The sequence below is a fragment of the Leptinotarsa decemlineata genome, unplaced genomic scaffold (genome assembly GCF_025532065.1).
Source record: "Leptinotarsa decemlineata unplaced genomic scaffold, Ldec_3_MD MMD2_P_RNA_scaffold_5, whole genome shotgun sequence".
NCBI classification, from domain to species: domain Eukaryota; kingdom Metazoa; phylum Arthropoda; class Insecta; order Coleoptera; family Chrysomelidae; genus Leptinotarsa; species Leptinotarsa decemlineata.
Window position 1 is genome coordinate 7,514,150 of NW_027412532.1, and position 17,754 is coordinate 7,531,903.

At 38.2% G+C, this 17,754-nt stretch overlaps 1 protein-coding gene across 3 annotated transcripts in view; it reads right to left on the reverse strand.

Annotated features, from left to right (window-relative positions):
* Window positions 1–3,091: 3,091 nt before the first annotated feature.
* The window catches only part of pot (zona pellucida domain protein papillote), an 88,458-nt gene continuing 73,795 nt past the window's right edge, over window positions 3,092–17,754 (reverse strand). For 2 of the 3 annotated variants that reach the window (XM_074169435.1, XM_074169436.1), the window contains 4 exons: window positions 12,451–12,831; window positions 7,966–8,105; window positions 6,547–6,758; window positions 3,092–6,485 (listed from right to left, as the gene is read on the reverse strand). In XM_074169435.1, the coding sequence (XP_074025536.1) occupies window positions 4,297–6,485; window positions 6,547–6,758; window positions 7,966–8,105; window positions 12,451–12,831 (2,922 nt within the window). In that variant the 3' untranslated portion in view covers window positions 3,092–4,296. Of the gene's footprint in view, window positions 6,486–6,546; window positions 6,759–7,965; window positions 8,106–12,450; window positions 12,832–15,477; window positions 15,616–17,754 lie in introns of those variants that run through there. The other variant, XM_074169437.1, reaches the window with a different exon arrangement.

The window sequence follows — 17,754 nt, forward strand, 5'->3', positions numbered from 1 at the left end:
AGTTTGCCGTGAAACTATATACCACCCAGTTAGTTGGCAGCAAGGGTATGTATACCTGAAGTGGATCGGAGTGACCCACATCCTAATTTGGAACGACTAATCAGCCTTACATCCTTCCTGTTGGAAGGACTTGAGATGAAACTGGACGGCATTATATGCATCCTCCATGAATAACCACCAGTAAGCTTACCAAACCGGCAAATCGACAGATTCAGCATTGAACAACCTTGTAGAGAAAATTTTCCAATCCCCTGACGATAAGGAGATTGCCGTTGCCGTATTTCTCGATATTGAAGGAGCATTTGACAATGCACTACCTTTATCTATATGATCATTTCTGGCTGGGAAAGGTATAGAATCGATCATAACTGACTGGATCTATGCCTTGCTGGTGAACAGAACTGCAACTACGACTCTTCAAGGCGAGGCCATTAGGTTTAGGGTCAACAGAGTCTGCCCTCAATGTACTATCTCCCCTTCTGTGGTCGCTCCTGATGGATAGTCTGCTTGATGCCCTCGACAGAAGAAAGGTATATCTGCAAGCTTATGCAGATGACCTCGTCATCTTGGCAAGGTCCACGTCGGGAAGGGTAGCTTGTAATATCCTCCAAATCGCGTTGGGAGACACAGTTGGTGCCTGAGGGAGCAAATGTCTGTCAAACCCAGCAAAACTGGGTTAATCCCCTTCTCCAATAGAAGAAAATTGGACGATCTAACGCCACTTTCTCTCAATGGTGAGGGATATATTTATATACAAGGGAAGTCAACAGGATTTTCTCAGTCTATAGATCCGAGAACACAATATTTTGAACTGTCCTTTTTTTGTATTCATTGAAACCATCTTTTAGTAGGTAGTCACTTTCTGGATGGTTTTTCTTTGAGAATTCAAAACAATCAGTTTGGCTGACATGAAGTCATCGAGAGTAAAGACACGTCTGAGGAAGGTATTGTATATCGAAACATGTGTTGCGTTTTTGTAAAACTGATTAATGAAAATCTCACCATAGAGTGTTTCTTGAATACTTTATGGATTCTCCTCAAGTACCGGCTGATTCCATCATATATCATCGACATACCCTAAAATGATGATAAAGATATCTTTCTGAGGATGATTCATTATATATTTATCTTCCTAAAGCATTTTGTCCAATCATCAAAGTGAATTTCATCAGTTGGGACTTCCATCATCTAATACTAGGATGCTGTGTACGAAAACTGCCGTTTCCAACTGAAGGACGAACTCTAAGTGGAAAACATTGTATACCGAAAACCCACTCACACGGGACACCATCTGAATCACGAATCCAAGCACTATCAATCCACAAAAAGAGGAACCATCAAGACTCTAGTAGACCGTACTTTCGGGCTCTGCAATACGAAGGAAGGCCTCGAGAAGGAACTGGGCATCATCAAAAAAATCTTCAATGAAATGGTTACTCCAAAGTGATGGTAAAACCTCGCAAGGAAAAGTCGCCATCAAAACTAGTGCTTGCACTTTCCTGCATCAGAGAATTGTCGGCAAGGATAAGAAGAATTGGGTCCAAGTACAACATCAGAACCTGCTTCAGATCCAGAAACATCATCCATAGCACCTTCACGAAAACAAGGCCATCAAACGCGGACTACAATTCCAATAATTGCATTTACCGGATACCCTGTGAGTGAGGCAAATTTAACATCGGTGAAATTAAGGGGCCATTGAAAGTTCGCATTGCCAAGCACAAGAAACACACACAGCGAGGAGGATCTGACGGCTGAATACTATAGTAAATTGTTTGGTACATCACACGTTTGTTCTCTCTCTGTCTCTCAATCCCAGGTAACAAAAATATATAAAAATAGAAAATGTACTGAGACAGTAGTCGGAATCCTACTGATGTTTCTGCAGGATTATTATGAAAATTTTGTAGTCCTGCCCCAAACCATTCTTTGGCTATATATGACTCTCAGATATGATGAAGTAGCAGAATATCACCATTGAGGTCCAAGAGGAATGTTATGGATCCAAATGTACAATGATCTTTCGGCACTAGATGCTAAGAAATTACTTTATTCATTATCAAGTAATAGCTCTGCCTCAGGTGTTTCCCATGGGAACCTCAAAACGGCTAATGAGTCGGTGGAAATATAGATAAGCAGGCTGCAGGGCCATACCATTCTTTGGACTATATAGGACTCTTAGATATGATAAATTCGAATTTATACCTATGTTATTATATTGTTGCACCAGACTAAAGCTAGATCCCTTTTTGTACTCTTTTAACAAAATATCACCACAGAGCTCCATGGGGAACGTAATGGACCCAAATGTACAATGATCTTTCAGCACTAGATGCTAGAAGAATGACTCTAAACATTATCAAGTAATAGCTCCCAAAACGGAGCCCAAAAACGGCTAATGAGTCGGTGAAAATATGAATATGCAGTCTGCAGGGCCAAACCATTCTTTGGGCTATAAAGGACTCTTAAATAAGTTCCAATTTATGATTTGAAAGGGTTATATTTTTAGGAGTGATTAATTTTTTGGGAAAGAAAGTTTTTGGCTTTCTACTACTCCATCTGATACAAAAAAATAGATGAGAGAATCTTCCAAAGATTAATCCTTCCTTTCTTTGGAAGATTCTCTCATCCATTTTTTTGTATCAGATGGAGTAGTAGAAAGCCAAAAACTTTCTTTTCCAATTTATGTTGTACCAGACTATAGCTAGAGCCCTTTTTGTACAGACTATCACCACAGAGCTCCATGGGGGATGTAATTGACCCAACTGTACAATGATCTCGTAGCACTAGATGCCAAGAGAATGACTTATAACGTTTAAAAAAATCTGTTAAAAATCTATTTTTCCTTTAATCAGCTGTCGCCTCCATACGAACGACAACTCTCAGAAGTTGAGAAACTTGTGCGAGCTAAGGACTAACGAGGTCTTACCTTTTAACGTGTGATTCCTAATACGGTTACTTTGAATAATAGAAGAGCCCCCCAGGAGAACTCCAAACTGGCTAATGAGCCGGTGAAGATAATGATATACAGGTATAGGAATAGGTTTGTATCGCTACGGAGTCTCGATATCCCCAATGAATGACTCCACAATGTTAATATAAAATATTTATTTCGAATTTCGTATTACAAAAGTTTATTTTATTGCCTAGTAAATACTCATAAAGAATCGAAGTTATTACAAAATAGCACCTTGTAAAATGATATCATACATTTCTTGGATACTGAAGGAAATGTAGAGATAGTTGAGATTGAAGTAAAAAGTATAATAGAAAAATAATAGCCCTTAACCCAACACCTAAGGAGCAAATTGAGCGAATTAGAAAGGCTATTGTTCCACCACGGTTTCAATAATGAAACCATAGAAAAACAGTGCCGTAGCGATATTGAGAATAAACTTATATAAAAATACCCAATTCTACAGTCGTCCATTATAAAAAAACAGGACGAGTGGAAAACCGGGTGAAACCTTTCGAATCAGTAAAATTCGAAAAAGATTGAACCAGTACACCTTACAATGTTATCACAGCATTCTAGTCACAAAAAAGTTTATTACAATTGGGAACATTAATAGAAAACACGTATCCTTATATGCCACAAACACGAACATATCGAAGGTATTGCTGCTTCCAGTGAAATCACTAAGCAGGATAAATTCATTTTTTGTTTCATTTTTATGAAAACAAATATTTTTCAATGCAAATAAGATTTTTCTTTGAGGCAGTGGAGGATCTTATATTATTTTTCCATGAAATACACACTCCGAAAAGTGAGTGCTATTTCAATTCGAAATACTTGATTAATGGTTAGTTCTCAGTATGTACACAATGAAGACTACTGATTTTGATCAGGATTCTGGTAATGTAAATAAGAAAACTGAAGTTAGCCAGTCTAGTAGCATTAGAAAAATATGCAAATACTTCAAGAAAGCGTGGCATCAGCAGTTAGCAGCTCCGCAACATTGAAAAAACTAGTTACTGTCGATTATATCAAGAGAGAGATTATCTGATCGTGCTCTAATTAATATTTACAAAGACAAAAAAATCAATGCGGAAGTGGAGAAATTCATAAACAAATCAGAAATATTTCCTTATGAGCAATCATTTGGATCCAACTGTCACCACTGCCACCAAAGAAATCTGAAGAAATCAAGGCATGAAAGGGTACATGAATTCCGTGATTGTTTTCCATAATAGGATAACATTATTCAAAAATATTTTTTTATAAAAAGGCAGTATCATTACCGGTTTGATTTAACTTAATATTAGCACGTTAGTAGGAATGTCAACATTTTTCAATTATTTATAACTAGCTTCGCTGTCATTATCTGCAAACCAGCCATGGCCCGTGGGTCGTGGACCGTGACCCATGAAGCTGGTAGAAGTTTCACTTCTGAACTGTTGAGTAACCACTTGCGAAGAAACGAGTGGCCCTTGAACTGAGCTACTAGCCTGGCTGGCTTGCCACATCGTTCTCTGTCCTCCTCCACCTCTTTGCAGATCTAGAGGCTGAATCCTTGTGCTCCTCTGAGACTTTGGAGTTACTTCGGGAGAAGTGAATTCGCTAGCTGTATCGTACCTAGATGGAGCAACCCATCTCTCCGTGAACTCGCTAGCAGATCGAGCCAAACTCGGTTGACTCAGTGACCTCGCCAAGGAAGGATGACCTGTTTCGGACTCATCGTAATATCTCTTATCGGGATAGTAGCTGGACGTTTCCGAAAAGTTGTCTGGACGACCGAAGTCGACAGTCATTTCTGACATGGACCTCAGATCAGCTTCGCTGCGATAGCTCGATCTGGAATTCTTTCTGGATCTCTGCGAGTGTAGAGGAAGTACAAGAGGTTCCCTCGTTAGAGTTTTTACTGAACTTCCCCCATCGGAATCGTACTCGTAGAGGGTTGGCAAGCTGCTGCGGCGGCTTCTGTTGTCCCAGTCGTTTCTCTTTTTGCGGTTCTTCGGTGGTTTGTCTGGGGGCGAAAGTATTTTGATGATGACGTCCCACTTTGGAGGTTCGAAAAGATTCACGTATCTGGAGTCGCTTCTGACGCGCTCGTAATCTTCACGAACGACACATTCCGTTAGGAGAGTGCGAAGTGTTGATTCTGTCGTTATTATCTGACGCCACTTCATTTTATCGGACGTAGTCAATTGGGAATTGAATGTTTCGGCGCTTTCGATCACTGGGCCCTCTTCATGCTCAGTGGGATGGAAAACTCTGATGAGCACGTTCCAGTTGGGGACATCAGGATTTTCGATGGGGATATTGAAAGTTGACAAGAAACTCTGCTCTCTGGGAGGAATGTCCAAAGAAGCGGAGTATCTGGGCGGCTGCTGTCCTATATTGGCTACAATCTCTGGTGCATTCAATGGTAACTTATCGTCGATGATTGTATTTTGAGGCGGTAAACTCATAGTAGCTCTTTCGAGTCGTGGAGTGAGGGTCAATCCGGAAGCTGAGGATATATCGGAAAAGTTTTCCCATTCTGGCGGTTCAGGCATTTCCACCGGGTAGTTTTTAATGGTCACATCCCATTTCTGATCTTCCACAGGTTTGGGTTTCGGTCTGGTATGGTATTCAGTTACCAATCGTCTGTGTCTCTCAATGTCTTCGATGGTTTTCTTTTCGGTGATTGTTCTTAGGAATACGTCATCGACAACATGGGAAGTAACTTCAGGTTTGTGGACGACTGCAATGGGAGGCTCCAAAGAAGTTGGTTCTTCCTGATATCGGATATATTCTTGTTTCGGTACTATAGGAGGTGGAGGCGGAGGAGTGGGAGCCAGGAACTTGTGATGGGAATCATCCATTATTTCCGTCATGGAGTGGGTATCGGTCATTTCAGTATCGAGCGAGGCTATAGATCTTGGAGGCGCCACCCTCATTGGTTCTTCTTGCATCTCCAGCTGCCTTCTGAGAATTCTATTGTACGTCGGCGCGGGTTGAATATGTTTAGGAGGATGATGAAGCTCGGGAATGTATGTGAAGTGAGTTCTTTCCAAAGGAAGAGGCGAGTCGAGAGATCTGACGCTTTCTTCTCGTTGCTCTGGGATTGTCGAAAGATTTCTATCTGTTCTTGTGCTTTCCGTATCGGACATTGAAATACTCGGAGGCGAAGGAGGAGCTTTCTTCACTCGGACTTGAACGTCGAACCTCGGTTGATCTTTGACGGCCAAAGGTAGCCTGGGTACTGTTGCTGAAGAAGCGATTGCGTTTTGAACTTGCTGTTCTTGGGTTTGGCCGTATCCTTCGCTATAAAAGCTACTGTTATCGTGAAGGTATGCTTGATTTTCGTAACTTCCTGCCGAAGACACTGGTAAAGATCCGGTGTCTACGTCGATTTCGGAATGGGACTCTGAGGGGTAGTCGGAAGGAAGGTTGTCGCTCATCAGTGGACCTTCGCTTCCCGCACTGCTTCCTGGTGCTCCCATTACGGGAGGGACGTTCGCTCGCGGGATTTTCACTCCCTCAAACATTGAGAGATTACCTGAAAATATAGATAGATTAATAAATACGTAGGAGGAATTTGCAAATTACAACAGTCATACCTAGAGAGCTTCCAGATAATTTGGTGATTTCCGATCCACTTCCAATAGATGAAAATGGCTGTCTGATGATGGTGACTGGACGTCTTCTCAAGCAGTAATAGGAGCATCCTAGACCAAGTAGAAGCAGGGACAGAAATAGTATGCCACATATTATTAGAAGAATTTGGAAACCTTTCAGTGGAGGCGCAATTGCTGCTGCTGGAGTTTCTTGCCTGCGAATGATAATTCCATAATGGTTCAAACTTAATGTAATGTATTTCAGCAAACTGAAATTAGTTCTATCATTATTCATATATAGATGGTTATTAGTAAACCAATCAAGAAATTACATCTGCGTATCTTAACTGATTCACCACTATGTACATGATATTGTTATTGGAATTATCAGCAATTATATCAGTCAAGTGTGAATATCATACTTGAACAAATTGATTGATTCAAAATAATTTCTTCTCGTTCCAGAACTTTTTAAAGAATAATAGTAAACGGTATCAAATTATTGAAATCATTATGTGAGCTATTATTATGTTGTGTTACATTTCGGAAATACCGAAAACTCGATTTGGATTTAGATTATTTCGCTTTTCCATATTATTCCTTCACCTGAAAACACCATATAGCTCCGGATTAAATTGTACTTCTTTCTTCTGAAATGTCCGATTTCAACGATAATTTGAATTGTCCTATTTGCATTTTTATTTCACGTTAACAACGGTACCATCTATTGTGTATCATTTATATTGTGTTTTGAATAACTCCAGCAAACAATAAAATCTTTTACTATTCTCATCTATCAACATCTAAATGAATAATGGTTATCATGAAAAGGACCTGGGCTTTTGTGTTAGGTTATCTATTTGACACTAGAAAGAAAGTTGTTGAAGCTATTTTCCGTGGTCTACAGTTTGTTAAACCTGACGTTTCTTCTACGATTGCGGTATAAAATCAGGTACCGGACGATCTGCTCTAGTTGTTCTGAAAGCAGTGGTGGGCATGGCTTCATTGTTATTGGTTGGATTGAATGGTATCATTTGTGTGCAATTCAGGATAGGGGGCACAAAGACAATTTCAGTAGAAAGGAAGAGGGAATTAATATAAATGAAATCCAACCAATACCAATAATGTAGTATCTGATGGGAGAACAACTAAAGCACTTCGTCCGTTGCTTTAACTTTGATAATATCTACCGCAGTTGTGGATGAAACGTCAAGTATAAAAACCTATAGACTACGGCCAACAACTCCGGAAAATAACTTCTACTCAATGTTGAGTATGGTAAGCGATTTGCTGAAAACGATTGTTGAAAGTGTGGTCAAAGTAGAGCTTACTTCAAAAATCAGTGAATCGTCGCACATATAACGTGTCTTAGTGATAATTGCTTAGCATTAATTACTTTTTTCATATACATAGTATACTTACAAAAGGCTTGGTAGAGCGGCAGGTGGTGGTGCTATTGGTGGGGGGTAACGACAAACAATTGTAATTATTTCGTCTCCATCTATTTCCAGTCCAGGATGAAACCTCACGACAATGTTGTTGGTGAAAACACGCTGAGGATCCTGAAATTATTGAATTTCTTTAATAAATATTTTACACTGTCAAAGTTAACTTTAAATACCGAATTATGACCAACGTGCAATATTTTGCTGCTTGGGAGCTATTTCTTGAATGTTTGTTATATTTTTCTGAACCCAATTTTGGTTATCCATAAATTTACATTCTCAAGAGATGGTACGAGGTGCCTTCGTCTATAACTCGTTGTATAGACCTATTTTGTTCAGGTATCCTCTGAATGAAAACTGTCTAGTTAATACCCTGAAACTATTCTAAGCTAATCTCTGCCTTGTTATTCGATTCTTTTGTCAGCGATGTAGAGGATCACCCGGAAGTAAAATAAACCAGTATTTGCCTAGCTATCGTTTCATTCACATAGCGCAGTCGGTAGGATCGAACCTACGCTTTCACATTCAAAGAGAAACATATTTGGATTCTGACTTGACAAAAATACGAATTTTTTTGTAAAGAGAGTGGTCACAAAATCTTAATAAATATAATGATTACATCAAATGATTTTTTCGAAATGAAATTGATCTGCTAGAATTCAACGATATGCTTTATGATGGCAAAAGAATTATTATTCCTTGAAAATTAGTGAATGCAACTTTGCATAAATTGCATTACAGTCATCAGGGCCGGGAAAACAACAAACAATTATGCAGTAGTATGTGTTTGGCCAACACTGAGTAGGGATATCAACCACTTCATAGTTAATTGTTCTATATGTATGAGATACAGAAAATCTCAAATCAAAGAACCATTATGTCCACATGAAGTACTATCATAGCCATGGGAAAAATTATGGGGGATTTTTTGAACTGGACAAAAAGCAGTGTTTGATTGTCATAGACTATTTTTCAAAATACGTAGAATTGATTTGTCTAAACATAAATACAACTGCTGTAAATGTAATAATGCATTTGAAGAGCGTTTTTGCTCGTCACGGCATAGCAAAAACTTTATTTTCTGATAGTGCTCCACAATTTTCCTCTGAATTATTCAAGTCATTTATTAAGACGTGGGAATTTGACCACCAAACTTCTTCACCATTATATCCACAAAGTAATGGTATGGTAGAACGCGCTGTGCAAACTTTAAAAAACATTCTTAGAAAAAATTGGGATGATCAAAAAGATATATATTTAGCCCTTTTAATGTCGAGAAGATTAAGAGGCATAATTCCTATGGAAGATAGTATGTTAAAACCAAGTTTAAGAAACGTAGAACAAACTAGAAAAAAATTATATAACCGTCAGTAAGTACAAATGTACTATTATAATAAAACAACCCATAAAAGTTTACCAGAGCTGAAAAAGGATACAAAAATAATGAATCAAGGTACTAATTCTAGATGGCAACCGGGATAAGTTATATATAAGGTTTGATATAGGTCATATAAAGTTAGGTTGGATAATGGATCAGTTAGCTATCATTCCAGAAGAAAAACCAAATAATAATTCTGTAGTTAAAGAAACGAAAGTTTTGGAAGGTAGCAATGATTATGTTATATTTGTTGAAAATCAGAGTAGTAGTTGGTGTATAATTTTGAAAAAGGGGAAGATGTAGAGGATCACCCGGTATATTTATTTGAAATGAATATACTTTGAATGTTGTAGAGGAAGTAAAATGAACCAGTATTTGCTTAGCTATCGTTTCATTCACAGGCGGGATCCTATAAAGATGGTAACTGTGTACTTATTACCTTATTGACGTTCTTTTCTGAAAACTTCGAACGAATTCATTGCTACCATGACAAATCTACTGGGAACCAATCTTCCATACTTTGTATACTTCTATTTTCTTCATTTCCGTAATATACGAGGATGATTTGAAAAGTATCCCACCTCAACATAAAAAAAGCAGCACTCGTAAATAAAAGTTAGTGAATTTCGTCGTTCATCTGTTGACAGTTAATCACCAAAGTTTCAGCCATTTTGGACGCGCAGTTGTTATGTAACAGTCGTTTGAGTTAGTTTGAGTGTTTTTACGAAAATAGACCAAATCGAGTATGGAGCTGTCATTAAATATTTGTTTTTGAAAGGCAAATCAAAGATGAGTTGGATTCTGTGTATGAGTACTCTGCACTATTATTTACCACAGTGAAATTTTGGGCAGCTGAATTTAAACGTGGCCTTAAGAGCTTTGGAGATGATGGACATTCCAGAAGTCCAAAAACTGCACCTACCGACTGGAACATCACCAAAGTTCACCAAATGGCGCTAGACGACTGTCGAATTAAAGTGAGAGAGATAACAGAGGTCATGAACATGTCAATAGCACGTGTTTGTCAATAAAAATTAACATTTAGGCATGAGAAAATTTTCCGCGTGTTGGGTGCCGCGTTTGCTCACGTTAGACCAAAAACATGTTTAAATGAACATTCATAACGCCATTACAGGAGCATGGCAGAGTTGAAGGTAAAACTTGCAGAAAAAGATAATCCTGTTTCACCAAGACCACGCACCGTCTTACACCTCAGCGATTTCCACGGCGAAAATCCACGAATCACGGTATGAACTGCTTGACCATTCGCCTTACTCACCAAATCTAGTCCCAAGCGACTTATTTTTGTTCCCTCATCCTAAATTGCGCTCGGAGGACGGAGACTTTCGTCAAATGAAGAGGAAATCTCCTTTTGCAGAGAAAAACACGGAGTACTATTTGGACGGTTTATATAGATGGGTAAAATAAAAAAAAAAAACTGAAAAAATGATGATGATGATGATGAAAATGTCTTCAGATGGTTTCTATTTCCTCAACAATATCTAGTAGAGAATAATACCTATGTCTCTAAAATATTCAAGCAGTTTTACCTGACAATGAATAAAGATACGAAGTGAAGTAAGAAAATGGTACAGATGGGAAACAAATACCAAATCTAAATTTTCGAATTTCGTAAACTCTACCCAAACCATTCTGTTGAAATAATCATTCCTTTCGTCATAACTATTATAAAAAAAGATAATTCACCCTTCAGGATGAAAAACTCCTTTATTCGTCCTCTTCACATATTGGGACTTACATAAGAAACCCAATAAGAAAGTTTTGGGTTATCAATTACCAAATTCAATTGTACTATGTAAATCCACAACCACGTAAATTTATTAAGATTATGAATATTCATCTCTCGCAACTTTCCTGATATCAACTCGAATGATCGAACGCAGAACTTTTTCAGAATATTACTTCTCATCAATATAACATCATATTGTATATATCTGTCTTATTCTTGAAATGACAGAATGAAGGTTTTAATGGTGTATGTGATACTATACCTAGCATTTTCCTAACATTTATGTTTATTAGTGGATATCTATTGCAACATTGGAAATCGATTACACTGAGGCTACCACTTTGGTAGCTTCAAATTTGTGTAATAGTAGGCGCTCTTCAGTTGTTAAATTTGGCCGTATTTGTGAAAAGACTTGTTTTTTCTAGAGTGTATTCCAAATTTTCAGGAGTTGCTCACAAACATTTCTGGGCAACCTTTCCAGAAGATCCCTGGAATGTTGTCTGTTACATGAGAGAAGTTCTTGATATTCCAGCAGAAATTCTTTAAATTTAAGTTAATGGTTAAAAGTGTCATCATTTTATTAGTTTTCGGCAGAGTTCTGTTCTATTCATTGGCACTGTAGCATATTACTCAAATTGATCTTGAAGGTCAGGACTTCCTCTCCGACCCCGACAAAGGACAGTTGTGCCGATAACGACCGCCCTCTAAGATGGCATGTGATGTTGTGGCCGGAGTAGAGTCCAAAAGAGAAGTGTAGTTAAGATACATAATGTCACGATCTCATAAATATCGAAGTAAAGGCCAGTTGAGAGGACCGGCGGTCTCATACGCCAGTAACCAGCCCGGATGTCGACGGAATCGACGATGACGTCAGTTGTATAAGAAAAGTGGAAAATGTGAAGTGTATGTTTATGTCGAAGAAAAAACCAGAAGGTCTCACGATGAGGAGACGACTATTATACAATTTTTCTTTCGTTTTTTTTAACAAAAAAGTATGAAAAAGTAAGTAGGGTATAAGGTATTGTATAAGGCAAGACTGCTGCGCCCTCCGACGAAGCTCCTGTTAATCATTAACAAGAGGAGCCTGGTCAAATGCGCCCGAGTTGTAAGCAACGGTCATCAAATCTCAGAGATTCAAGGCGTTTTCTATTTTTAATAGATACATATGGATGATGCTGTTGTACGATGAATAATAGAGTTTCTATGGAACTTCTGATTCAAGAGATATGATGTGTGTGCTGCTTTTTATTTGTCATTAGTAGCATCTCAAGTGTCTTGATGTGGATTTCAAGAATGAACATTTCATCTCTTTTACGTATCTGAATTATACTCACTTGTATGGTACCGCACCCCTTCAATGGCAACTCCAACTTGTAGCTGTGCTGCCCTTTTCCGAACACTTTGCACGCAGAATTCCTGTCGAACTGCGCATATGCTATTCCGTAGAACTTGTCGTTGAATTTCAATTCGATTTGCATGGAGCCGGCGGCGCAGTTCAGAGCTGCCTTCGTTCGATTGAGGAAAATCACGGGGCTAAGGTCGTCCAGTTTGGTGACCTTTCCGTCTAGAGTGGCCTGTTCGGGGAGACCTTCCCCTCGGTACTCGATGTTGTTGGCCTGATCCGCATAGTTGGATTGGGCTGCTGTTGGTGACGTCCAAGTCAGGCAAATGAAGCAGCATATGGTTGCGGCTGTCACCACCGCGTTCTGGGACATCTGAAAGAAGAAACGGTGACGTTAATTGGGTGCTGGTACGCATCGGATGGATTTGCGACGAGAAAGTTGCAATATAATTATAATGAATCTTTCATTGATTACCAGATGTACGAATGGCAAGTAAATGTCTGCTGGTTCAGAAGTGAGATGTATTCTGTTTCTGTTCTTACATCAGAAGTCACATATATATAAAAATGTAATCTTTATTGCGGGTATACTAAAGATAAGTTTGATCTTTTGACTATAGAAAAATACAAGAAAGGAAAAGAAATGATGAACATTGAAGACAGATGAAAAGATAGTAGTAGAGAGTAAAAAAAGTAGATTGAATATAGCCATTCCTGATTATTAAATAGATGACGTTTGTATACATTTTTGAATGATGGTGTGACATATCGAATGGGGATGGCAAGGTCGTTACGATGTTGTTGATGGTGGTTGCAATACAATAGCTTAAGGAAGGTTTGTTTTGCGTGTGTGTCGCAGTGAAGAGTGATTTTCTTCGAATTTGGATATTATGTACATCAGTTCGGAACAGAGCTTACGGAGAAGTAAGGGAGGTGTCCACTTTTGAGGAATATCTTCCTGACATATCAAGTAATGCATTCAAATATGGGTTCAACTGATGAATATAGTTGAAATACTTTGCGTTGGATGATATGCCAGTTGGTTTTTTCAAAAATGATCTTGGTAACCGTAGGCGAAAGGTTGTTGTTGGATATGAAGTGTCTAGCTTTGAAATGAAATCCAGAGGAGTTCCCCAAGAGAGAATACTGGGTCCATTATTATTTTCAATTCAAATTGCAGATTTTGCTTCTTTTTGAAATCATCATCAATATGCAGACGATACTAAAATATATTTTTCATTTTCAACTCCTGCTTGTATGAAAATCAACGAAGAACTCAGAATGACTGCTTTGGTGTCGCACAAATTAATGCTCAACAAAAATAAAACTGAATTGATTTAATTTGGTAATTTCAATATGAATCTAAATGAAAACATTCTAATATTAGTTGTCAATATAACATTCTGGGAAACTTTCAAAGGGAAGAGAAAAGTAAGTTCGAAATAAAGTTGTTTGTTTTATTTAAAATCTGTTTTTTCCGTTAACCAGCCATCGCACCCCTACGAACGACAACCCTCAGAAGTCGAAACTTGTGCGAGCCGAAGATTATCGAGGTATTACCTTTCAACGTGTGATTCCTAACACGGGTTGGACGATAGCAGGTGAAAATCGATCGTTCAAACTAGGGCTCGAACCACCGACCAACACGGCAGTCAATTTGAGTGAGAGAACAAAGCACCCACGTCGAACCGCCTGGCTACCGACCTCCAAGTAATAAAAATAATAATGTACAAATCATCCGTCCCGTGACAATAGGGAGGCCGTGGACTTTTGAGTTTGGAGTGTCTACACGACAGAATGGTACTGAATATAGCCTGTAAAGTCGTCAGGAGTGGGGATCCCCTTCTATGCATGATCCGCGACCACGAGACAGCAGGGATTGGAGCATTTCTCTTTAGGGAAGCTTCCCGAACAGCTAATGTACGAACGATTTATTCGGACTGAAGAGAAAAGGTGATCACAACTCTGTCACCGAGTTGGAACCCGTTCAGCAGAAGGCTCACATAAAAGCCGCAGAGATCTCCTCACTTCTGGGGCTATACAAGGATAAGCCAATGCAAGGAGTCTTCTTCAATAAGCGTCTGACTTTCGCTTTTCTCAGGTCAGGAAAACTGAGGGGTTCATCATGGCCTGCCAGGACGGTGTCTTCAACACCTTAGTCTACGCAGTTGCGTGATGGGTATAGAGGTTCCTGACACAAGGTGCAGGGCCTGCCGCGAGATGTCGGAGACCCTAATGCACTTGCTGTCAGCATGTCCAGCATATGAGGTCTCGGCCTATATCCATCGACATCACGCGGCCGTAAGAGTGCTTTATTACCACATACGGTACTCTTACGGTATTAACGAGACACCGGTTTCGCTCTATGTTCCGGGGGATATTGAATCCGTTGTGGAGGCTCATACAAGCTAATAAGCCTGTTGTAGTCCTTCTCGACCACCAGAGCAAGACGATATTTGTCGTGGAGTTTTCAGCTCTTGGCGGGACGAATATCATCCGAAAAGAGGAGGAAGAACGGATAAAATATCGAGATTTTCTCTTCGAACTCCGCAGACTCTGTCTAGACGACTCTGTCAAGATGGTTGTTCTGATTATTGGAGTCCTTGGTGAAACGGTGCTCTCTCTACTTTCGAATCAACTAAGGCAGAAATATTAGCCGGATAGATGCAGAAGGCTATCATTCTTGGCTCACTGCGCTTGCTTAGGACCCATGATTCTCAGATCCATGATCCTTTTTTTTTGTATGAATATGAAGGAGATACAGCCAGAAATTTTTTTTTTACTGATGCGATTGTTGTGGTGTATAAAAGTCATGTCTATTTGTCTATTTAGTAAAGATAACTTTCATAAGAAAGTCTTACGACCTCCTGCCCATTCAGCTTCTAATAATAATTAATTGACATACTCGAACTAGGTCATTTATAGATCTCAATAAGGTGAGAGATTGTTGAAAAAGGTTTGCAATATTTTTTGAGTGAATGGCTGTAAATCAAATTAAATAACGAAAAGGAAACATTACCTGTCAGAGAAATCGAAAGTGATCATTCCAAGTCAGTTGAATTAAGGTCGATCGTTTGTCCGGCCACACAAACTTTCGCTTTTAATCATAGTATGGAATCCATTATGTAATAATTTAAAGACGGCGGTATTAGCATATTGAGGTTATACAATTGCACCACAACGTATCAGTCAACATAATATGCGATAAGGATATCGGCTGGGCCAAAACTGTGTCTGTTTATTTTCTAGGCATATAAGGCGCAGGAAATGCAAGTAATTTTATATACGAGGGTTAGGTGATATTTTGGTAAGAATGGTATTGACTAAGAAACTAAGATATCAATGGCAGGTTAGATTGACCAAGTAGACACTCCAGATCGGAAAACTGAGTTTATTATTGGATAACAGACGATATTATCTATTGTAGTATCTAGAGCACGGACTGGAAAACCTTCATGAAGAATTGTCAACTTCGGGACTCCCAGTCCCGATATTAAGAATTTGAATTTCTTATGGTTCGTTCTGAAAATCGCACGTAGAAAGGTAGGACCTAACTAATCCTTTGCTCGAACAAGTTTCCCGTTTTTTTTTTAAGTCATTGGTAGGTTTGTTAAGGAAAAAATCAACAGACTACCAGATCTGAAGATCTAAAATGACAATAGTCATTATTAACTCGTGAATGGCATCATGAGCTTGATGGAAAACCATGTTCAATAGATGCTTGAACATGGATTGTTAGACATAATTTGATTTTGATGTTTCTCTTGTGATCAACTTTGTTGTTTCAAATCAGAATTGTTGTTTTTGAAGATGTAGATGGAATATCTTTCAAATATCTACTCAATTTTTTTATTAGAAACTTTAGAGTGAAGGGGCCAAATTTTTAATAAAATATTAACATTTTTTTGTATAACGTCAGGGAAATAGAAAGTCAAAACCTCCCTTTGACAAAAACTAACCTGTCCCAACAATATACCCCTTTTAATTCAAACAAGATGGCTGTGATTTAGGGAAATAAGTGAATGAATGTCATTAAGTAGTGTCATTGATGAATCATTCCTATCATAAAGTCGTAATTTTATCAATAAGTTAAGTGCTTCATCTTATAATGTTATCCAGATCTGATGCTGAAGAGGCAATACGGCAAGCGTTTTATGCCAAAACATCAGATGACCACCAGTGAGGATGACAGTGTTCCATGTAAGTGAAATCTTACCTCTTTCATTTACTATATTGTGTAGCAATGCTGTGAACGATCTCGGATTCAATTCCATAACGAATGTTCGGAATACAAACTGAATATAGACAAAAGTGTTTTTTGTATTGGTCAGTGTTCATATAAAAGTATTTGTTTGGAAAGTATTCTTTCATGTAACTCAATGTTTATATAAAAATAACTGTTTCATGAAGGTTTTTCTTTCAGTTCGTGTCTGAAAGTTACGTCTTTGCAAAATATTTCACGGAAATATATTTTGTAGGGCATTTTCTATATAAGTGATTTAATTTTTTCAATTTTGTTTGCAGAAATTCACTTTTTGGAGTTCATTTCAGGGTAAGCTTTGTTAAGTTGTGTAAAATGAAAACAATGTTCATGTTTTTCTGTGTTAAAGTCATAAATTTTTGTTTCACCATACCGGCCTATATTCAATGTATTAATTGATTATATTAGTAGTAGATATATTAGATGTGTGAAACAGTTAGTGTTTAGGGTTATGTGTACTATATATGTATGTATATATTTGTTTGTTTGTTCTAGCATCATCACATACAAGTATATTGAATACTTCTGTGATGTTTTCTATGTTTACTCATTATTATTCATGTAACACTGTTTTCTTTATGAACTATTTTCTTGAATAAACATTATTATTATCAGGAATCCCATTGACATTGTGTCCTAAATAATCATCTCAATTTCCACAAGCTATTGGAATATTTTGAAAATTTGAGGTATTTTTTACTGGATTTGTCTTGAAAAATGGAAGAAAAACGATTGATTTTCAAAGTAAGCAACTCCTAATTATCATTCGGTTAAAAGAGAAGAGCCATATCTGTTCCGTGGAAAATATTACCTACAATGTTAAAACAAGTAAATTCCAGAAGGCTTGAGAATATTTGTTTTGGTTCTGGTTCCCTTTCAGTTGAAAAGCTTCATGAAGCAAGAGCCGAATCGATCCCTCTACGTAACCCTTCATCACTTGGAAGGATCGATTGCAGCTTGAGAAATGGCTCTAATGCAGATTCTGTGAATCATGTTCTTCCTTACGAATCAGTAGAGAGTTTTCTTGAAAATCTT